The sequence below is a fragment of the Myxine glutinosa genome, chromosome 2, assembly GCF_964187855.1.
Source record: "Myxine glutinosa chromosome 2, kmMyxGlut1.1, whole genome shotgun sequence".
In the NCBI taxonomy this organism is placed as follows: Eukaryota; Metazoa; Chordata; class Myxini; order Myxiniformes; family Myxinidae; genus Myxine; species Myxine glutinosa.
In genome coordinates this window covers 229,682,238-229,707,359 of record NC_136262.1, presented here as the reverse complement: position 1 = coordinate 229,707,359, position 25,122 = coordinate 229,682,238, and the positions used below count along the sequence as shown (strand labels likewise).

At 44.7% G+C, this 25,122-nt stretch overlaps 1 protein-coding gene across 1 annotated transcript in view; it reads left to right on the top strand.

The window, feature by feature from the left end:
• Window positions 1-25,122, top strand: part of LOC137422153 (protein unc-13 homolog B) — a 745,568-nt gene that overhangs the window by 598,872 nt on the left and 121,574 nt on the right. Inside the window, exon 25 of the mRNA XM_068108912.2 lies at window positions 17,029-17,106. Coding sequence (XP_067965013.2) covers window positions 17,029-17,106 — 78 coding nt within the window. The remainder of the gene's footprint in view (window positions 1-17,028; window positions 17,107-25,122) is intronic.

The following is a 25,122-nucleotide window of genomic DNA, read 5'->3' as shown; positions in this document are numbered from 1 at the left end:
TATAACTGTGAGTCACTACACTCAGAGTGGAATATCATGAAATTCCAGAGAGGTTCATAAGACAATGCAACCCAAAGTTGTTTTGATACTTTTTAAATTACCTATTGAAGCAACATGAAACATAAATATAATAATCTTTGTAATATGTAGAATGTAATATGTAAAACACAAAAATGAAACTAGTGATTTCAGAAGACAGTTCACAAAACATGTTATAAATGGCTGCCCCACTGCAGCACGCACACATCGATCCTCCTGGTGAAGTTGTCCATAATCCGTCTGTATGACTGAACCAGAATAGCTTTGATATTGGTGGCAATTGCGTTTTTGAGATCGTCAATGAGGTCTCCCCTGGAACACTCGATCCTTCAGGTAACCCCAAAGATAGAAGTCATGTGGGTTGAGTTCCAGAAATGGGGCGCCCATTCAACGTCTGTCCTTATAGAGATGATTCAATCACTGAATTTCTGTTGTGGCCACTGTATGGATCTGTTGGAAGTGTGAGGTGTGACCTGATCTTTCTGAAACCATTGCACAGCCCTGTTAAGGTGGCGCTTCCTCGCTAATGCAACGCAGAACTTCAGGATAACTTTCAAGTACCGTTCAGTGGTTACGTTTACCGATTTCCCTTCATCTTGAAACCCGAAAGGCCCATTGATGCTAGATTTTCTTATGGCAACCCATGCAGTGCGTTTCTGGCTGTACAACGCCCTTTTAAGAATTTCATCAGGAGGACTAGAACCCAAAACACGTTGTTGTTTCAGTTAACACTTAAAAGAAACATGCCCTCATCATGTATGGACCAATTTTGTTCAAACTTGGCCCAAAGACAACATATGAGAGTATACATATGCAGAAGATTGTTTTTTAATCCAACCAACTGCAACTTGCAACTGGACCTGACGGCATCAGCCCACGGGTCCTAAAATCCTGTTCTTCCGCTCTTCCACTCCCTCTCTCTGTTCTCTTCACCCTCTCTTTTGCTCAAGGTCATCTGCCATCTGCTTGGAAATCAGCCAATATCACCGCTTTACACAAAAAGGTGCAAAAACAGATCATTGCAACTACAGACCAATCAGCCTTCTCCCAATTATCAGCAAAGTCATGGAATCCATCATTGCTTCGGATATGAAATCTTTCCTCTTCTCCAATGGCTTGATCTCTGATCATCAATTTGGTTTCAGACATGGCCACTCTGCTCTGGACATGCTGCTTCTGCTGTCTCAACAATGGATGGAGGTCATCAATGCCAAACAGGAAATTAGATCTGTCTCCCTTGACATATCACGTGCCTTCGATACCGTCTGGCACCCCGCTCTGCTCACCAAACTCTCCTCCTTTGGTATCCATGGAAATCTCCACGCATGGCTGGCGGACTTCCTCTCTAGTCGTAGTCAACGTGTGGCCCTGAATGGGTTTCTCTCATCTCCTCTTCCTGTCCAGGCTGTAGTTCCCCAAGGCAGTATTCTAGGCCCTGTGCTTTTTCTGGTCTTCATCAATGATCTCTCCGACTCTCTTGAAAATCCTCTGTATCTCTTTGGTGATGACTCCACTCTCTGCCGCTCCATTCCTCATCCCTCAAATCGGCAGTCTGCAGCCTCCTCGCTCTCTGCAGACCTGGACAAAATCACAGAATGGGCAAACATGTGGAACATGTCTTTCAATCCTGACAAATCTCACACTCTTACGATGTCTCTCCGAAAAGACCGACTGGACAACCCTCCCATCCACTTTCTGAATAATCCGCTCCAAGAAGTTCTTCACTCAAGCTTTTGGGTCTCACTATCTGCCATGATCTTTCCTGGGAAAACTACATTTCAAATCTGGCCTCCAAAGCCAGTCGCCGACTGGGCATCCTCCGTCGTGCGAAGTCTTTCCTTGGCACATCTGAGCTCCTCACCACATATAAGGCTTTCATCCGCAGCTCAATGGAATACTGTTCCCCCCTCTGGGCTGGTGCTCCTGCCTCACACCTAGCTCGCCTTCAGGCTGTTGAAACCAAAGCATTCAGAATCATTGGAATCTCCCGCGATGAAGCTACCTCTGAGGGCCTTTCACTTACTCACCGCAGGCAGGTTGGTGGTCTTTCTGTCTTCTACCGACTCCTCTCCACCCTTGCTCCTCCAGCTCTCTCTGGGCTCTGTCCCCCAAATATTCCTACAGGTCGCACAAGATCTGCCTGCAACCCTCTTATGGTTAAACTGCCAAAATCAAGACTCTCTGCTCACCTTCACTCCTTCATTCCTCTTTTCTCCCGCCTCTGAAACAAACTCCCTCACTCTCTTCAATCCCACTCCTCCCTCCAGGTCTTTAAAACAGCTGTTCACCACCATCTCTTATCTTTCCCCATCCAAAACCTTGATCTTTTCTACCCCGCTAATTTCACCACAAATCCACTTTTTTGAAATACCAACTTCTTTCCTGGAAGTCCTTGGTGTACTTGTGTTTATACTTCTCCTACCCCCCCCCCCCCCTCCCACGCCGCCCTCCCCCAATCCCTCTCCCTCCCACACATTCCCGATGTCCCTGCTCTCAAATGTTGTGTTTATGTGCTTCCCCTTCTCTCCCCATCTTGTCTACCACTTCCCTTTTTATATACTTTGTTTGTTTGTCTCTTTGATTTGTTTTTGAGATAAATGTTAGCTCTTTCACGAGCCTCGATTGTGTATACAAAAAAAACCCAAAAAAATAAAACCAAAAATGGCTGACTGGAGGCCTTTAACTCCGTAGAGCAAAATTACTAAAACCACGGGGGCTATGACATTTTATGGCGTTTTCTCCTTGTTAATGTCTGAACTAATGTCAAACTCCTCTCAGTCAGACTCCTTCAGCAACAGACATTTTCCCTGTAACTCAGTGGTTCCCAAACCCATGGTCTCGACTCAAATGACGGTCGCGAGGGTGTTCCTGAGGGTCGCTGGACGGTCTCAAAAATAGAAATATTAGTGTTATAAGGGGATTACTTCACTGGCACAATATGAAGGATTATTGATATAGTAATTAAAGTAGAATAGTTGTGGATAATATAGCATGTGTTGTGTTTGGAATTCACGTGCTGTAATTCACGTGTAATTTATGTTTGGAATTCACATTTTATAGTTCATATGTATGGGAAACGGAAGTGACGGTTGGTTTTTGATAGTGGGAGGAGCTAAGGTATAGAAAACCCTGATATCTTACTATAATTCACCAAATGTCCGTCTGTCCGTTCAAAGGTACCGCAAAAACGGCTCAACCGATCGCAACGATATTTTGGGTGGGTATTCCTGGGACCCCTGGGAGTAAAATAGGCGATATTGTTTTTCCAAGTTTTCCAATTTTCCAGTTTTCCACTTTTTCCAAACACGATGGAATATTATTTACCGATATGAACAGTGATGTGGCTTTTATTGAAATTCTACAAATACTGTTTATTCTACGTACCAGGAGAGAGTAGATCGACTCCTGACGAACTCTTCCTCTATAAACGTGCAGCTCCGAAGTAACATGGCAGCATGTGCAAAGCGACTGAGAAACAGGTGTAGCGGCCACTTCCATGTAACAGATTCGGCGTGCACTCTTCACACATAAACGTGCGACTGAGAAAGACGTGTAGCGGCCGCTTCCGTTTTGCAGAATTCAATCTTTTTTCAAAATGGGCGCCATGTACTGTTTAGATTTTGATGATTTGCGTGTGATATGATTCAACGGATGTTTATATGAATCGTTTAAAATAAAAAAATCCTTCAATTTCTGATATTTTGCCTTTTTATTTGGGCTTCCCAATTGAAGCCCCGCCCATAGGGCGGGTACCGTTGCTAGTCATAATAATTCACTGTTTCTTACATCGTGAAAACCTTGCCACTCAACGTTTGCAACTGGACCTCCATGTAGTTCTCAATAATGCTATCCAAATTGTGAATTTCATCAAGGCCAGAGCTTTAAACTCACATTTTCCATAGAGTGTTTGAAGAGATGGGATCACATTACCTGGTCTTGCTGTTCCACTCTGATGCCGTAGTCATACCATGGTGGACATAGGTGAAAAATTGCCTCATTCAAGAAAAAACTTGCTCTTTGGAGAGAAAAACTGGCTAAAGGAAAAACGGCTGCTTTTCCAGAACTGAGTGTTATACTGGAAGATGCATCGGAAATATCCCTTGTTGACGTCAAAAGTATTTTCGAAGATCATCTGAAGAACCTTTAGGAAGAAATGGACAGGTATTTTCCAGAAAACGTCGACCTCAAGAAGCAAAGTTGGATCAGAAATGTGTTCAATGTGGACGTCAGTGAAGTCGGAGAAGATATTCCAGGATTTCAAGAAGAACTTGTAGAACTCCAGGAAAATCAAGTGCAGAAGCGACGCTTTGAAAAGCTCCGTTATTCGAAATTTTGGACCAAACTTGAGGATAAGCCCATTCTGACTCGGGAGGCTGAAATAGCTCTTCTCCCTTTTCCAACAATACATCTCTGTGAACAAGGATTTTCAGGTCTTGTTGCAATCAAGACTAAAGCAACGAACCGCGTGGATCCTCAGCATGACTTGCGTTGTGCTGTGTCCATCAACAGAAAACCAAACTTAGAGGAGCTCACCCACAAAATGAAGCAGTATCAAGGTCGCCACTGAGAAAATCTTTGTGTAATAAAGTCTCAGTTTCATGTAAATTTCTTTTTCATTTTGTCCAATTAAAAACTTTGAAAATCATCATGTTGGTAATTAATTCAATAAAACTATTTGAATAAACACAATGTATCAAAATGATAGGTCATTAACACTGAATGTACAGCGTTTATGATCGCCAGGCCAGGACAACATTGTATTCAGGGTCGCCACCAAAAAAGTTTGGGAACCACTGTTGTAACTGAAGTTGAACTAACAGGTGTATATTCCACATTTTTTCTTTGGATCCTGTCTTAAATAACGGTGTTACATTTGCTACTGTCTAATCCACTGGTACCTGTCCTAACTCCAACAAGCTGTTCAAGATATCGCCCAACATCTCGCTTATCTGCTCTGCCACCTCCCTCTATACACCTGGATGCATATTATCTGGCCCCAAAGCTTTATCTTCTCTTCGCTTTCTTACCTGCTTCTTCGCAAACTCTACTCCTACCTGGATGTCCTCTAAAAGCCTTTCCTCACCTCCTCGATAGATACTCTGATCTCTTTCTAAATACCCTGACTGTATAATGTTTAGTATTTTATTATTTGCACAAATAAGGCTAGTGCTCCAATGTTCAATTGATTGTTATAAACGAGGGTACCTTTTCAGGTGAGGATGATGTAAATTTGCAGCTGCTGCTGGGGATATCTCCATCTGAATGAAAACGCCACAGCTTGTAAATTTCATGCCACTTGTTCACGTCACAGTGTGACAGAATGGCACACGTTGGTATTGAGCTTGGCGGCGTGAAGAGCACTGTTAAAGAGGGTGTGCTGGCAGGAATGCGCAATGAGGCCTGTGCCGTTGGGATGCCCTTGGGTTGCAATGTTTGTATTCCTGACCTCTCGCTATTTGCTTTTGTTGCATTGCAGTCAACAAAAGCCAAACAAATGGTGGCGAGTTTGCATCGTTACCGCATGGTCCATGATTTAGCGGTCACCAAAATTTCCAGGTTCGAATGAAGTTAAAATTGATCCATACAAGGTATGCCAGCTGTTTGGAAACTACTTTGCAGGCTTTCTTTGCCACATTTATTTTGGGGATTCTAAAGGGGTGACAGTAGGCTAGTTGATTACCGTTGTTCCCTTACTGGAAGCAAAGCTGTTCATGATTCAATTCACCATGTAGGTAGTAACAGGAATTTGTGGAATGTGGCCAGGATGCTTATGATAACTCGCTGACTCTTCATTAACAAGAGTGCCATGGGAACTTTAAATCAATCATCAGCTAATGCTAACAGATGGGTCCCGAGGTTAACATCCAAATGAAGAATGGCACACTTTGGGGTGCAACGCCATCCCTGCAAGACATGAACATGACGGTTTATAGTCGGGCCAATAATGCTCCCCAGACCAGACGGCTCAAAATAAGTGTGGGACCACTGCACCATTCTATCAGACGTTGATTGTATCGGGCGAAATCAACAGGATAAAATGAATCTCTTTTGCTCCGATGAAGGTTTATCGGCCGAAACGTCAGCTTGCTTCTCATGTGGTTAGCATACCTCAATCAACATCCTATTGATCTAATCCATTGTTTTACCTGTCCACTGACCCAGACCAGCCTTTACGAACAAAACTAGTTATTCATTTGATGTTGAGTATTTGATGTTGAGTATGTTGATGCCCCCCTCCCCCCCCCCCCCCCCCCCCACTAGGATAATGCTTTAATCGGCCCAGCTCATGCCTACTACAACTTAGCTTGAAGGGCCTTTTTAACTTTAATTTATACAAGTCAGGAGACGACGATGGTTCACGAGCGAGCGGTATTCAATGACAAAGGACGGACTATAACCGAAACAGGCCCGGACAGGCCAGTCCTGGAAATGTCAAAACGAAGGTTACTGACCTTGAAATGAGATAGAAAATAATGTATAATCAGTTATGAGGTTAGTTAGCTACACAATACCGAAAATTCGGTGGAAAATGAAATGAAAAAAAAAATGGGGGGGGGAGGGGGGGATGAAAAATGAAAAATCGAGCTCCGTGGGGCTAGACACATGACATTGGCCTAACCAAATATCGAAACCCATGTCAGATTTCACCAACTCCCTCGGAGAAGATGTAGCTTGAACTCGATTACCCACTAAAAAGACATATTTTTCGGGCGTGGCTACGCCCACAATGGGCGCAATACGCCCACTCTAGGCAGGACACAACTAGATCATGATATCAACCTCATCCAAGTTTCATCAAGATCGGATGATATCATCGGGTAGTTATGCTGCGGACAGACAGACACACACACAGACAGCACCATCTCATTGATTCTTGCACCATCTCAGGATCTCGCATTTCTCAAACAACTCGATCAGTACAAGGATATTAATTCAGAGATGGCGAAGGCCGCAGTGAACAAGATGTTGCGTCATTTGTGGTACCTGGGAGAGGAGCTTATCGCGTTGGCATTCTTTGATAATTCTGTGTCATCAGACACTATACGAAAGATGGTGACTGCAATAAAGACATGTGACGAAGGAGTAGAGCCTAGTAAAAAAGCTGTAATTGACCACAAAGTAATTGCAGACAAAAGTTTGGAAGATTTTGTTACATCAAATACAAACCGATTTTTTAAGGCTCTGAATTTGTCTTCATCATTTTTGGAGATAGACCCAGATAACTGGGAGACCAATGACGCGTATCAAAGAGCGAGAGCAATTGTGAGTGAAATGAAGGTTGTAAATGACATTGCCGAGCGCGGAGTGGCATTGATCACGGAATACAACAAATTACACACATGTGACGTAGAACAAAAACAGTATCTTTTGCGCGTCGTCGCCGATCACCGTCACCGATATCCAGACTGTAGTAGAAAGGCCCTCGCGCAATAATTCCTGTATGTATGTACTATGTATATTAGTTTACATCATGTACATGTAGTTTATTTACTGTCTTCTAAAGTTGTTATTGAATGTCAAATTTAGTCTGAATTTTAAATACAAGTATACAAAGTCGCACATTATACTTACAGTAATACTGACATGCAAGTAGTGATGCTTGAATTAAAGCGGTTTTGTCTTAAATATGACGTATTGTGTATAGACCAGTTAGTATAATTCGTAATACAGACACATGAGTTTATAGAGTATTATTAAACTGTATTTTTCCTGCAATATACCATGGCATAACACTAAATTGAAACGTTTTTTTATATTTTTTACTGTACCGTATCATATCATATCATATCTGTATCATATCCTCTCGACACGTTAAAATAGCGCCAAACGACAAAACTTTGAACCCCGGTAGCAACCTCTAAATATCAACCAATCTTTATGAAAATTCACATATGTCATTTTCTCATCACTGGTAATAATATTTTAGGGTGAGACATTAACATTTACAAAAAAAATTATTTTGGACCACCCTAACACAGACGCATACACAGACTGACGCAACACACATGACGAATATAGTGGTCACTTGATAACTCGTGAACCAATACTAGCTGGTTACCCTGCCCTCCGAGCGGGGATAACCAGCGTCGCAAGGAGAGTTCGCAGTTTCGGTCACAAGACCAATCATTATGACTCAGACCCCAACAGCCAACACATATAAATTAAAAGGAAAGGAAGCCAAGTTTATAAAGTGATAGCAAACCCGTGAGCGTCCGGCCCACTTTTATAAAAAAACTACCGTTCAGAGGCCATTTTTCCCCCGCAAAGCGGGGTTTGGCCTTTTTCGGGGACCGTGGTTGTTGTTGTTTTTTTGGTCCCCTTTTTGAAGCAATGTTTTACGGCCGGATGCCCTTCCTGCCACCAACCCTTTTTGTCGCCTTTTACGACAAGCAGGGAATTACCAGTGAACTGGTACTCAATTTACCAGTGAACTGGTAGAACTGGTCCGGCCCACTTTTATATGTTAGTATTAAATTGGGTAAAGGACATTTAAGCATAATGGCAAGACTGGTTTTGTAAGATTCATTAAGTCGCCTTTTAACCGGAACAAGCTTCTTCCTCTTCTCTCTTTTCCTCCTCTTCCCTCTCTTTTCCTCCTCTTCCCTCTCTTTTCCTCCTCTTCCCTTTATAAGGGGTGATGTCTAATGGCACCACCCACCCACCAAGCCTCTGCCTGCCTTGACCACGATACTCCTCCACTCCCCTCTGTCCTCAGCCAACTCTCTCCACTCTCCAATCGCCATCCCCACCTAACTGATATGTATATACCTTACTTGAAAAGAAGGAAATGGGCCTCATCAGAAAACCAGACATTGTCAAAGAAGTTAGGCCTTTCTTCAATCTTCTCTGCAAACCACTAGCACATTGTCACTCTTTTCTGCATATGGGCTGTAGTCAATCTGAAGTCAAATTTGTGTTTAATCTGAATTATGTGTGGATACAGTTTCACATCGTGGAAGAGAATTATTCTCACTGATTCAGAAATTCCAACTGATCTTGACTCCATTGCCTGAGGGATTTCCTAGGGCTTCTGCTCACTGGATCACAAACAAGGTCGATATTCACCTAACAGGAAACACACCTTGAGAAACAGGAAACACACCAGGATGTCCCAATTAAGATGGTCTTCCAGCACTTTTACTGTTGAGATGTGCCCTTTTTTTAACCGTGCCCTTTTTCTGTGAACTTTTTGACACAGGTAGATATCCGTGACTTGCAAGACGCAGTGTAAGTTTCAAATTCGCGTTGAAACTCAATTTGGGTCTTCTTGTAGGAGTTCCTTTTCAGAAACATCTTCATAGAATAAGTATTTTGCCTGATTTTCCATGGCATCTTTAAAAAAGGAAGATCGTCGCCAACTTTCTTCGTCAATCACCTGAAAAAAAAACAAGGGGTTGTCATTCGTAAGACAGAAGTTGTTCGACAAAAGGTGGGTTCCGTTTTCTGGGGGTCACCCTTTATATACACACAGTGCCTTCAGGAAATATTCACACCCCTTGAGTTTTTTCACATTTTGTTGTGTTACAGCCTGATTTTAAAATTGATTAAACTAAGATTGTTTTTGTCACCGATCTACAAATAATGCCCCATAATGTCAAGGTGGATTTTTTTAAAGAATTTTTTTTACAAAATACTTAATGTGTAAATGTTTAATAAAATGTGTAGGTCAGTGACAAAAAATGTCGTTAGTCCATTTCAAATTCAGTCTGTAACACAACAACATGTGAAAAAAAGTCAAGGGGTGTGAATACTTTCTGAAGGCACTGTATATACTCGGGAAGAGCAGAATTCTGCTCCACACTGAAGAAGGTCAACAATCCCGAAACACATGTCCGTGGATCTTCCCTCTCCAGGGTGGACTGGTCTATAAAATTGAGAATTTAATTATCTTCCCCATATTGGCTGCAGGACAATCCTACAGAGATGTAGAGGGTTGTAGCTCTGCTAAACTTATGCCTAATAGACAGAGCCTCATCAATTGTTTAACTAGAAGGAAATTTTAAAATATATAAAAATATTACATGTAACTAAAGTTCACAATAAGATCTATCCTGCACCAGTTAGCTGAGATTAGACCTTATCGTGTTCTCAATCCATTGGACCACACAAAGTACGCCGTTTCTGTGAACAGCTCGAATTTATTGGGAGCTCACACAAAACACACCGAGTCCATGGAAATCAGAGAGCGAAGAGGAAGAACATGTGAGTGACCAAGGCAAAACCGAGCATGCGTGGGACGGTGTCAGGTGACGTCACGTCCTAAACAGTAAAACATCAACAACCAATACTGGCGGTGCCGAGTTTGTATCGAGCAGGCGAGAGCAGACTGTCACAAAAGCAGTCGATTATTTGTCCAACTAGTTGGTGGGCAGCGTCCAAACCGTTTATTAAAAAACTGAAGTGTATGTGATACGTGCAGTGCCCTGTAAATATATGGTACACAACAAAGCAACAAACTTCTCTGGCTTTTCTTCTCCCCTTCTCCTTCTCCCTTTCACTATTCGTACTTGTACATCATTTTCCCAATAACTTCCATGAGAGCCCCTCCCTCTCTCCTCCCTCCCCCTTTACAATAATTAATAGTTGGTTCTATAAATAGAAGACGCTAGAAATAGCTCTATGTACTACCTGTGGTAGTTCTTACAGGTGTTAGCTTGTGTTGATAACACCACCCAGTGTACTGTGCACATGTACTTCCGGAGTCACCTCCGGGCCGGGAGTGCCGGACGCGGAACATGGATTGCTCGAGCTACTAACGGCTCCGTGTCCTTTTATATGAGCGTCTGAAACATGGTGACAGAAGTGGCTTGATGCAAGTTACCCCATGACGGACTCCTTCAAGCACCACCGCGTGTACAAAAGTGAGTGAATAACTGTGATCTCCCACCACAACGTGCTGTGCTAAAACGCCTCGGGCATAGGCCTTGATCAACATGGCTGCCAACATTCCACCCCCGGACACGATGAAAATGAGTGGTGACTGGAGCAGTAATTGGGACAATTTTGGAGCTGAATTTGAGGATTATCTACTCGCAACCGGTCTGAATGAGAAGCCAGAGGAAGTGCAAGCGGCAACTCTGAGAAGGGTGATGGGCAGCGAATGTCATCATATTTATAAGCACAACTTGAATCTCACAGCCGAGCAGGAGAAAGACGTGACGGCCATACTAATTGCGTTGGAGACGTACTTCAAGCCGGCAAGAAACGTGATTTTTGAACGATACGTGTTCGGCAGCTGTAAGCAAGAAGAGGGAGAATCGATTGACAATTTTGATACGCGCCTAAGAGAGAAAGCGGCATCTTGTGAATATGGCTTATTGAAGGACGAGCTGATTAGAGACAAAATCGTTCTCGGCATTGCTAATGAGAGTACACGCCGTCGCCTCCTGAGGGAACGGGATTTAACCCTAAACACAGCCATCGAGACATGCCGGGCAGCGGAGCTCATGGACATGCGGATGAAAATAATTGAGCAGGAAAGGCCGCTGATCGACAGTGTCAATGTCACAGCGAGGCAACAGTGCAGCAGGACCGGCCCTCCAAAAGCAACAAGGCAAAACGACCACCCTCCCAGCATGTCGACAGACGACCGGGCCACATGTAAATACTGTGGCAATGCACACAGACGAGGACGAGAACACTGTCCAGCCTATGGTAAGGCATGCAGGTTATGTGGCACGGCTAATCACTTTGCCAAAGTATGCTTTAAGAGCACGAGAAGGCCCGCAGCAGGGCAGCTGCACAAGGTGGAAAATACTGAATCTGAAGAGGAAGATGATAACAGTGGCAATTTCATTTACACAAGCGAGTGCATCGATGCTTTGAGGTCGAGAGGGAAAAAATGGTTCATCACACTACAACTGCATACCAAGTTACAGCAATGCCAGCTTGACTCTGGGGCAACGTGCAACGTAATGAGCCGTAAAGACAAGATGAATCTCGCACCGAAAGCGCGACTCTTACCAAGTAACACGAGACTGAAGTTGTATTCTGGCGAGTTGTTGAAGTCACTGGGACTTTTCCCAGTTGAAGTCACTTAATACGTGGACAAACACACAAGCTTGAGTTTGAAATTGTGGAGGTCAGCCAGAAACCCCTGTTGTCAGGCTCCACATGTGAGCGCTTGGGACTGATGCACTTCACTGTCCCTGCTGAACTGCACAAAATGGAGCACCACCTGACTGGGCCTTTGACCAAACAACAGCTCATAAGCATGTACAATGATGTTTTCAATGGGCCAATAGAGTCAGTTCCAGGAGAAATACATTTTGAACTGGACGCCTAAATCCGTCCACTCCAGTGCTCCCCACGCAATCTACCCATGGCCATGAAGTCCGCCGTGAAGGCACAGCTGGACAGACATGAGGCAGTTGGGCACATTACCACTGTGACCGATCCGACAGACTGGATAAGTAACATGGTCATAGTAAAAAAGCCTGAGAAGCTGAGAATTTGCATAGATCCAAAGTTTTTGAACCAAGCACTGCGAAGATCTCACTACCTCATGCCAACACTTGAAGATGTCTTATACAAATTACCAAAGGCACGGGTATTCACACTCGTAGATGCACGTGATGCCTTTTTACAATGCAAGCTAGACGAGAAGAGCAGTTACATGATGACATTTTGGACTCCCTGGGGCAGGAAACGGTGGCTCAAACTGCCATTTGGAGTCTCCGTAGCACCAGAGGTGTACCAACGCAAGCAGCATGAGCTCTTGGCTGGGCTAGATGGAGTAGAGCCCATTGCAGATGACATCCTCATTGTTGGCTGCGGGGATACAGATGACGAGGCAGATAATGACCATGATGCAAAGTTACTGGCGCTGATGGATCGCTGCAGGCACGTTAAACTAAGACTTGGCCTGAAGAAGCTGCAGTTCAAGGTAGCAAAGGTCCGTTTCCATGGACATGCACTGTCTTCAAATGGCCTGATGGCTGATCCTGAAAAGGTGAGAGCCATTCTGGAAATGTCACACCCAACAGATGGGAAGGTGGTCCAGCGTTTCATTGGCTTTGTGACCTACCTTGCCAAATTCATGCCACACCTTTCTGAGGTTTGTGAGCCATTGAGGAGACTGCTGGACAAGGATGCGATATGGCATTGGCTACCGAAACACGATGCTGCAGTGCAGGAAATAAAGCGCCTGGTCACCATGCCTGTATTAAGGTACTATGACATCTCAAAGCCAGTCACTATACAAAGTGACTCAAGCCAAAATGGACTGGGGTGCTGTCTCATGCAAGAGGGACAACCGGTTGCATTTGCATCAAGGGCGCTAATGCTGACAGAACAAAACTATGCACAAATCGAAAAAGAATGCCTGAGCATAGTGTGTGCCTGTCAACGCTTCCATCACTATCTGTATGGCCGGGAAGTGATCACGGCAGAGACTGATCACAAGCCGCTCATTGCCATTTTCAGCAAGCCTCTCCTAAGCGCACCTAAGTGACTCCAGAGCATGCTGCTCACACTCCAGAACTACAGCCTCAGGGTTGTGTACAAGCCTGGGCCTAAAATGTATATCAGCGACATGCTCAGCAGGGCAACAGCAGCGGTCAGTACTTCCAATGTGGAACATGAGCGACACACAGTTTGTAGCATGCAGCAGGAGCAGTATGATGTGGAGCAGATCAATCGGGCAGATTACCTGAACGTCACTGATCGACGCCTGCTTCAGATCAGACAGCACACAGACAGAGACGAATACCTGCAAGCACTAAAAGCTGTTGTCTTGGCCGGGTGGCCTGACCAGAGAGAGGAGACATCTCTTGCTGTTAGAGATTATTGGCTATGCAGAGATGAAATCAGTGTGCAGAATGGTGTGCTGTTCAAAGGTCAGAGAGTTATCATACCGAAGTCTTTGCGCCCAGAGATGCTGGCTCGAATCCACTCCAACCACATTGGAGGGGAAGCATGCTACAGGCAAGCACGCGATACTCTCTTCTGGCCAAACATGCAAGCAGAGATCAAAGACTTTGTCAGTAAATGTTCCGTGTGCAATGAATATGCACATGAGCAGCAAAAGGAGACGATGATGTCGCACGAGTTGCCCACACGGCCCTGGCAGATCATCAGCATGGACTTATTCAAGTACATTGGGAAAGACTTCCTTCTGATGGTCGATCACTATTCTGACTTCTGTGAAATTGAGCTGCTCCCAGACCTGTCTGCTGAGACAACAATCCGGCCATGCAAGGCACAATTCGCACGTCACGGTCAACTGGACCGTGTAATCTCTGACAATGGGCCTCAATTTGCAGGCGAGCAATTCAGACGCTTTACCATCGAATGGGAATTCGAGCATCTCACATCCTCTCCACGACACCCAAAAGCCAATGGCAAAGCTGAGTCTGCCGTCAAAATCGTAAAGAACCTGTGCAAGAAAGCTACATGTGATGGCAATGACCCCTGGAAGGCCATACTCCAGTGGAGGAACACACCAACGGAGGGTATGGATAGCAGCCCAGCGCAGCGCTTGATGTCAAGAAAGCTGAAAACACCTTTACCTGTGACCAACAAGTTGCTCGAGCCTTGTGTGGTGCCAGGTGTTTTGGAGAAACTGCGTCAAAAAAAGCAGATATCCAAGCTCGGCTATGACAGGTCAGCCAGAGACTTACCTGAACTAAAAGTTGGTGAGTGCATCCGTATGAAACCACTGCCTGGAGACCGAACTGGTCGCTGGAAAATAGGAACCTGCGTGCAACAGGTTGCCCCACGCTCATATCTCGTGGATGTGGAGGGTGCCCTGTATCGCCGCAATCGCGTGGACCTGAGAGTAGCTGAGTCAGCACCACCTCCCTGTTATGGACAGCCCTCGGATTTGCTAGCGGAGGAAAGGCACAACCAGAGCATCACAAGACCGGATGTGCAAAGTGAAGACAAAACTGCCATTGAGCCTGAGGGCTGCAATGCTAAGAAGAATTTGGTGAGAGTGGACCAGCAGGGAGGACCTGCAGCACACCCTCAACACCGGCGATGGTCAAAGAGCCTCTCTCACACAGGAGCCATGTTTTCTCCCGTAGTGGAAGACTGTCAAAACCCCCAAACAGACTTGATCTGTGAACTGTTACAAGTAACAGCAAGGACATTTAGTTATTGATTTGATGTCATTTATTGGTGGAAATGTACAGCTCCTGGCATAATCCTATGTTATAATTTAGCCAGAATAGTGTTATGTTGTGTTACCAGTTTACATCTCTTTTCGAAATTTTGGTAGAATAGATTGCATCACATGATATTAGTAATGTTAAAAAAGGGAGATGTTACAGGTGTTAGCTTGTGTTGATAACACCGCCCAGTGTACTGTGCACATGTACTTCCGGAGTCACCTCCGGGTCGGGAGTGCCGGACGCGGAACATGGATTGCTTGAACTACTAACGGCTCCGTGTCCTTTTATACGAGCATCTGAAACAGTAGTTCCACCCAGACGTGAACAGAAATTTCTCGAATGCTGGCGATCTTTCCACATACATTAAAGTCTAGCTACATTATGAGGTGTTGGGCCTAGTTTTGGGCTAGCGGCTAGGGTGCCAGCTTAGGATCCTAGGATCCTGGGTTCGAATCCCGGTCGATTGCTGAATTAACGCCAGGGGGGTTGACTCAGCCTGTCATCCTTCCGAGGTCGGCTAATTGAGTACCAGTTCACTGGTAATTCCCTGCTTGTCGTAAAAAGGCGACAAAAAGGGTTGGCGGCAGGAAGGGCATCCAGCCATAAAACATTGCTTCAAAAAGAGGACCAAAAAACAACAACAACCACGGTCCCCGAAAAAGGCCAACCCCCGCTTTGCGGGTAAAAATGGCCTCTAAAGGTGGTTTGTTTGTTTTTTTTCTTTACATTATGAGTCTGAAACGGGGGCTTATCAGCAATGGGGTCTCGTCCGTCCATCCATCCGTCCACAACCATATCTCGGAGATGTATGGCCCGATTTTGGTGACAAAGACAATATATGACAGTATAATATGCGCATCATTTTGTCGAGCGATGCGATCAAAGATGGCTGACTGGCGGCCATTTAAGTTGTAAAAAAAAAACCGAATTGGAACACGTCCTCAACCATTTCTCTGACATGCATTTACTGATGCTATTCAAACTTGGCACACAGATAATGAATGATGGCTTACATATGCATGTCATTTTCTTTCAAGATTGCATCCAAGATGGCCGACCGGCGGCCATTTTGTTACTTAAACATGTCCCCAACCATTTCTCGCCATGCATGGACCGATTTTGTTCAACCTTGGCATGACGACAATACATGAGAGTACACATATGCAGAAGATTTTGTTTTGTAATTTGACCAGAGATGGCCAATTGACGGCCTTTAACTCCATACAGCAAAATTACTAAACCACGGGAGCTATGACATTTTATGTCTTTTTCTTCTTGTTGTAACTTACCACAGTTTTACTCTCCTTAACAACTAGACTGAACATCTGACATCTCAAAAACTCATTAAAAACCGACATAGGAGCTGCTGGATGTCCAGCTCCTATGTGGGCTTTTAGTGTACTCGTGTGTACAAGGACACATTCATTTGAAGAGGACATTTACCCATCTCAGCTATTTTGTATCCACATCCCATGAACTTAATTCATCACTTCAATTAACCCACCACACTTATACTGGGCATGTCCCTCTTTGCCCTATTATGACTCGTATCCCAATAAACTATTGACATGGTTGATGTCGCTATAGTACAGAATAATTATTCTGATAGCACAGAATAATTCATTAATATGTGATCGGGGGAAATGATAGCTAAATGATCCTTTGAAAAATAACCTGCTGTATAAAACAGTGACTTCCGCTGATATCATAACACCAGAACAGTAGTTTCATTGAGTTATGTCCTCTCTGGGTACAAACCCGAAAACAGGCAGCATAGAACTGAGGTATCTTACCTGAACTAAAACTGTAATATTGTTATATGGAGAAGGAAGGAATATTCCTCACAACAGATGTTGCTGTGTTTTTGCCTTTACAGACAATATGCAAAGTGCTGCTGCAGTATGCCGAGATCATCTCCAAGTTTTTCAAGGATTACTGCTCTCAAGAGAAAATGGTTTGCTATGCATGCACTTTGTCTACGGCCAGCCTTTAGCTCACTGAGCACCATTCTAGTACGCCAGTGCTGAAAATTTTAAAGCACTAACTTCCTCAAAAACAAAACAGATGCAGCCATAACGATTCCAATGTATGGCTTTTAGCTGAATGGCCATTTTACAGGGAAAAGAATAATCACAAAACATAGCACTGTCTTACACAATTTCTAATGGAGATATATATGTATGTATATATATATATATATATATATATATATATATATGTATGTATATATATATATATATATATATATATATATATATATATATATATATATATATATATATATACATACATACTGCTCCTCCAGGGCTTGATCCGTACCTGCGGACACACATACCTTCTCCACCCACAAAATCCACAATAGCATTTCCTCCCCCACTGCCATTCAATTCTCAACACATTTCAATAAAAATATTTCATATGGCCTGGAAAGCCCTCAGGTCTGTTCCCATTGTCCCCGAGATGCTGCCATGGCCTGCTTACATGTGAATTCCCCATATTCACATTCACTCTTTAACTATAATTCAATCTCCATCCTCACGATCACACAAAAACACAAAATCTCCACACATAAACAAACGCCACCCACAAGACACAATCTCCACACATAAACAAACGCCACCCACAAGACACACTCCAATCCCCTCACCGACCATGTCATCAATCTCACCTGCCCCCACTCCAAATTACTCATGTCCCAATTTCTATGAGCAAGTACTGAACCCGGGGACAAAAAACATCAAGGCCTCACCTTTACGTGCCGGTAGTTGTAGGTTGGTCAGGTCCAAGAGTGTCATCCACCCAGCCAAATTACAAATTTAAGCATGGGGCCTATCAAATTCCCCCAAATTTTCTTTTATCCTGGCAAGTATGTGAATCCGTCTCCTCCAGTGACCTTTACTACACTACTACCCTTGGCTACGACAGCTTCGCCCCCCCTACCATACAAGAGCTATCGGGTAAGCTGAGCAGCCGAACCGCCAACATGGCCCCGAGTGTCCATGAGGGTGTGACCCACCATCCATCCTTCGGCCCCCTGCGAGGAACACGGCTACACCAGCCCCAGCTGGCTAATGTGGTGAGTACTCGCTGCCAACTCTGCCATTCTCAGGGCCTTGGACCTGGGGGGCACGGTCGCAGTGCGTGGCATCCACTTCACGTCCCCTGCGCCTCTCACATCCCCCAGTCCACCCACATGCAGCCCCCCAGTGCCCACCCACATATGACCACGCACAAGGTCTAGTTGACAGCCATGCCCCCCAGGAGACTCAATCCCAGAAGAGGTGGCCGCACACCTCGGCCACCCATAACACCACGTTGACCTCCAGACTGCCCAACTCCATTCCTCCAACCCCGCATCCCAATATTGGCGCCGTTGCCCCCGTAGCCAGTGGAAGGCTGTGTCCTGATACTCGATTTTGTCCCAGCCTCCAACACTTTGGTCTAACACACCTGGATCAATAATGGTGTCACTGTCCCCAATGTCCACCATGGTTTCACAAAATTGACCCTTAAATTTGGCGTCTAACCCTCAGATTACCCTTGCCAATTTTTCCACATTTCAATATTTCTCCATGCACTTGCCAGCCGAGCATGGCCCCATATACTCGGCTCGTTCCAATTTCCTGATTCAATCCCATGGCTCTTTTCCCAAGCCGAGAGTCCACAAATCACAGTCGAACATCTGTGGAAGACCATGCTCTTACCATCATGTTCCACAGATGCCCCAATGGTTGTCCGGTGGGCGATATCCATTCCTGTCCATGCGGTTTGACCCGCGTCTATAGACCAGCACAGCATGGCAGGTCACCACATGCTGGCTGTCCCAGAGTCTTGGGGAGAGGCTGTCAGGCCGCATGCCCGGGCGGTCACCACATCAGGCCCTTGTTGGCCATCCGTGGTGTCACCACCAAAGCACGACCCACAACACTTCCCCCTGGTGGTCCTCATGATACACCATATCAGCTGCCTGTGAGAAACTACCTCGGACCCCCTTGGAGGTCTTAACCCCCACCAGGGTCCGACGACCCTGCCGGCCCGAGACACTGCTTGGCCGGCGCCTCGCTGGTCAAGGGACGCCACACTCCACCAGACCCCCTCCCCTGTCGGACCCAGGTCGTACCATGACACCCATGGTCAGACCCCGCGTCCAAATCTCGCCAGCACAGCTCCCCAGCTGGCTGGCATAAACCAATTTCGAAAGGGGAAATTTTAATATGAGGCTGACCCCAATGACCTATCCTGGTCCGAATTCCGCAGCCCGCGGACCAACTCCCTCCATGGCTGTACCACATCAAACTCCCATTTAAATTTAAATTTAAGTTTCTTTTTAAAAAATGTTGGCCTCGTGTACCCAACAACCGCAGCTGCAGGTAACAGCCCCTTCCTCAGGTTCTTCTACCCCTCCCTGCAGCTGCTCCAAATTCTGTGTGGACCAGTTTTTCGGAGGCTCTATCTCCCGACTCCTCCCATTCAATCGTCAGTCCAGCTTGGTGCCAAGACACCCCCATCTTTCACCTGCCATCTTTCACCCTGCTGCGTATCCAGTTTCGGAGCCTCTGGTGCCCAATTGTTGTTCGTGGTGAAGGTCCCCTCGGTCACCTTAATCTCATCCTGGGGATATTTAACGGACCGACTCACCTCATCTCCCAGACTCTGTTGGACCCAAGCAATCTCCTCCTCGATGGTACTGTCCAAGGTCTCCAGCCGCTGTGTCAAATCATTACTCTCATCCCCATTCAATTGCGGCCCCAACAGGTCTTTATCTATACACACCTGGTCCGGTTCTGTAACACAAACCTCCAATATTTTTTTCCCCCCTGTTGCGAGCCACCGTCCTGGTGATGCACCAATCCCAATTCCTCTCCCTGTTGGTGCATTCCGGCATCCACACAAGCCTGACAGCCTTCCAGGTCCTTCCCAGCCAAACATTCCCCATTTACTTCCGAACATTCCCTATTTACCCCTAAACATGCCCTCTCCTGTGCCCCACATCTATCAGACTGGGTTTCACCCTCTTCAATTTCCAATGCCATCTCTTCCCGTTTCAAATCAAATTATAGTGCCCATTCCTGCTCCTGTGCCCCAATCTCATTCTTTATTTCTTCCTTTAATTCATTCGTTTGTTCTGTTTGGGTTTCCGTTTCCTTCTTTTCAGCTTTTATTTCTTTATTCCAGGCATCAATTTTGTTTGTTTGAGCATTAATTTGCTCACTCATTTCCTTCATATCTCCCTTCAATTCATTCCTTTGGCTATCCATTTTGTTTTGCAATCCATTAATTTGTACTTTCATTCCCCTCATTATTTGATCAACCATGGCCTGGAAACCCCTCGGGTCTGTTCACATTGTCCCCGGCTCCCTCATAGGGGAGGGGGGTAGAATAATGCTCAAGACGGGGGAGGTTCCAATCCTATCCTCAAACCCCTCTATCTCCGGCTCGCTTCCGAATTCTTCGGGACCCTCCACCTGCTCGGCCATCTCACTCGCTTCCGCCATCTGCGGTGAGAGAGCAGTTCCCGCTCGCGCGTAATTTACCTCAGAAAAAAAAAAAGATTGAAAATTTTCCGAAAGCGCGTGTTGCGCTTGCGCACACCAATCGACTAAAATTTGGACACCCCAGTACTACAATCGATCCGAGAGAGAGATGAGAGAATGAGAGATGAGAGAGTGAGAGAATGAGAGGGGAGAGAATGAGAGAATGAGAGATGAGAGAATGAGAGATGAGAGAATGAGAGAATGAGAGATGAGAGAATGAGAGATGAGAGAATGAGAGATGAGAGAATGAGAGATGAGAGAATGAGAGATGAGAGAATGAGAGAATGAGAGATGAGAGAATGAGAGATGAGAGAATGAGAGATGAGAGAATGAGAGAATGAGAGATGAGAGAATGAGAGATGAGAGAATGAGAGATGAGAGATGAGAGATGAGAGATGAGAGAATGAGAGAATGAGAGAATGAGAGATGAGAGAATGAGAGATGAGAGAATGAGAGATGAGAGAATGAGAGAATGATGAGAGAGAAAGAGAAAGAGAAAGAGAGAGAGAGAAAAAGAAAAAGAAAAAAAGAGAGAAAGAGACAGAGACAGACACAGACAGGCCCAGCACACTCTCATGGGGGAGGGAAGGGTAACGAACAACGAAGGCCCTGCTAGCTCAAAGGCTACATGCTCTCAAATTCCTCTCCTTGCGGCGCCAAACGTCCCGTTGCTGCCACTGAGAAGCACCAGCAGGTAACGACGATCCCAACAAGGACCGGCAGAGTGAGGTCGATCGTCAGCACGTAAGAGTGACCCAGGCCCCAGGAGTGGAGCACACGTGCTGGGCCAACAATCCAGGCAGAGTCAGACAGGCCCAGAATGTAACAATGCAGGTGTAGAAGCCTGCGAGAGGGAGAGCAGCCAAGAGCACTAATGTCCACGTACTCAGTGGGGCAAGAGAGAGAGACCGGGAAGAGAGCAAAGTGTCCACAATGTCCAAGAGCCAGCACAACTGCGACCGCCTGTGATGCCATGAACCAAGAGCCCGGGCCATGAGCAAGCCAAAACCATGACCGCCTGCGATGCCAGCCACACCCAAGAAAGAGATAATCAATCTCTTTAAAATCCCTTTGTTCACCCTCCAAGGGGGAGGGGGGAAATCTTGGAGGTCCCCTGGCTCCCAATTGGTGAGGCCCATAACCCTTTCACCCTGATTGGTGGGTTTCTGAACCTGGACACCATGGTGTCCCTTGGAGACCGGTGCAATGCCTGGTAGCGTCCCTTATAAGTGGAGGACCTTTCCCCAACACATGACATAATAACCTGGAATAAGGGGAAGGGACTAAGATAATGGTCTGCTATGAAAGAACTATTCTAAGGGACCTGTATGGTGGTTGCCATTACTTTTTAGTGTTTTGCCAAAACCGCAACAATAATATATATATACTAGCTTGGCTCGGCTCACTGCGCTCGCCTCACCACGCGTCGTACAGAGGAACGGGCTTGTTTTAGCTGAGCATAATGACTGTACTTGAGTTGCTGTGTTGTCATGATTTACACCAATCATAATACGTACAAACAATTATTTTGCACAAATTTATTTGTCGTGTTTGTAATATTACATTCTTATAAACAATTAAAGTTGAAAATTTAGGTTGAAAAAATAAAAAGGAACCCTCCAGCACATACATACAGACTGGTGGTTTGGGACAATCTCACAAAAGTTTGAGGGAATAGTTCAGTGACAACACAGACACTGCCCAAATATGTAGATATATAGATAAATGACTGTACCTGAGTTGATGTTTGTCACGGTTTACACCAATCATAATAACGGTTTACACCACAAACGATTATTTTTCACAAATGTATTTGGAATATACGTGATATTACATTTTATAAACAATTGAAGTTGAAGATTTGTTGAAAAAAAAATTTTTTTCCTTTTTATCAAATTAAAATTTAAAAAACATCGTTTGACGTATGTTAAACATCGTGGGAAGCAAAGGGATGCTGATGTTTCGTGCATTACCCATTCGTAGGAGCAAAATCTCCCATTCGCTCTTTTGCTCTAGTGAAGGGTTAACACACTATTTGTCAGCATCTCCTTGCTTCCTGTGGTGTTTGCATACCTAAAGCAATGCCCTGTTGATTTCATCCATTGTTTTACCTGTCTGCTGATTCTACTTTCATGTCAGAGGTTTTCATTCTCCGTTAATTGGAAAATTGCTTTGATATGGCACCTTGTGATATTTTAGATATTCCTTTGTCCTTGGAGGCGATATACTTTCAAATCCACATAACTTCTACCTACTTCCCATTCACCCATCCCCTCTCGATCCTTTTCGTACACAATCCACCAAATCCTTGCCTTCTCAAACCCTTGTCCAAGTACAAACTGCCCTCCTTGCTACTCTTCATTTTTACATTCATTTTGCATCCTCAGAGCTCTGCGAATGATGTTCTCATGGTCCTCTTGTGTGCTTATTTCTTTTGTATTTCCCTTGTGGGGTTCCACGTAGCCCAGAATCAAGGGACCTATTGCTCTCGCAGGCAGGGCAAGGAAGTATGCATCTGCCCAACGATAGCAACCTTGCTCATGCCACTGGCCGTGCATGCCAATAAAAATCACAACCATTCTGTTGGCTGTGCTGCAAGGCAAAGAGAGCTTTTTCGTTGTTTTTTATGGCAGAGATTTCTTGAAGCACCAAAAAGGCAAAACGTTATGGTGATACGAGAATTTTAGAAAGTTTATTTGCATCGGCCTGTTTGGTGTTCCCATCTTTTCACTTGTCTCATGATGTTAACCTCCCAGGTGAAATAAAAATTAATTATTTACGATATATATTCCCTTAGAAGGAATTTCAATGCAGGCGGAGGCCTTTCGGCCCATCACAGCATGCACTAGTATTGCCAACCTATGGTTGTTTGTCCGTGCTCTATCCTTTTAAAATGACTCCACCGAAGTTCGAACCACTGACTTCCCAGATTCAGAGCAGATGCGCTCATTTTTACACCACCGAATCTGGTAAACCATTTCACCACCATTTCATGTTCATTAAATTTAATATATTGTGCTGATTTTCCATTGTTAACTAAAGTCCTAATAAATTCATTTATTCAGGACACCAATGTCTGTTGTTTACTAATGTCCTGGTCCGTCCTTTGATCACAAAATCAACGAACAGCCTGTAGTTGGACGAACACATAGTTCCACAATTTGTGCAGAGTTGCAGTATCGAAAATGCCTTACTACAATTACTACCAGCTCTATATTTTGCCCAAAGAAAATAGACTGAGTCCAACATTATCATTGGCATCTAGGTTGACCATGCAGTGCCTTCAGGATGTATTCACTGACACCCCTTGAGTTTTTTCACATTTTGTAGTATTGCAGCCTGAATTTAAAATGGGTTAAATAGAGATTTTTTTTTGTCACTGATCTACCCACAATACACCACAATGTCAGTGGATTCTTAATTTTTTTAGAAATTTTTACAAAATAATTAAAAATGAAAAGCGTAAATATTTTGTGTCAATAAGTATCCAACCCCTTTGCTATGACACTCTAGTTTTGCATTTAGCTCAGGTGCATCTAATTTCCTTTGATCCTCCTTGAGATGTCTCGACAACTTGACTGGAGTCCACATGTGACCAATTCAATTGAATGAACATGATTTAGAAAGAAACACACCTTTCTATATAAGGTTCCACAGATGACAGTGCATGTCAGAACAGAAACTGTAACATGAAGTTCAAGGAACTCTCCATAGAACTTCGAGAAAGAATTGTGAGGAGGCATAGATCTGGGGAAGGGTATAAAACAATTTCTAGAGTGTTGAAAATTCCCAAGAGCATAGTGAGCTCCGTCATTAGGAAATGGAAAGAATATGGAACTACCCATACTCTTCATAGAGCTGGCCATCCGACTAAACTGAGCAACCGGGCAAGAAGGACCTTGGTCATGGATATGACCAAGGACACAATGACCAATCTGACAGAACAATAGAGTTAGGTGGCTGATATGGGAGAACCTGCCAGAAGGACACATTATCTGTAGCACTTCACAAACCTATGCTTTATGGGAGAGTTGCCAGACAGAAGCCACTCCTGAGAAAAAATCACATGACAGCATATCTGCAGTTTGCAAAAAGGCATGTGAAAGTCTCAGAGAGCATGAGACAAATGATTCTGTGGTCTGATGAAACGAAAATTGAAGTCTTTGGACGGAATGCAAAGCGCTACATCTGGTGGAAACCGAGCACAGCTCATCACCCATCTAACACCATCCCTACCATGAAACATGGTGGTGGCAGCATCATACTATGGGGATGCTTTTAGCAGCAGGGCCTGGGAGACTTGACAGGATAGAGGGAACAATTAATTGAGCCAAATACAGGCAAATCATTGAGGAGAACCTGCTTCAGAGTGCAAAATACCTTAAACTGCGGCGAAGGTTTACATTCCAACAGGACAATGACCCCAAGCATACAGC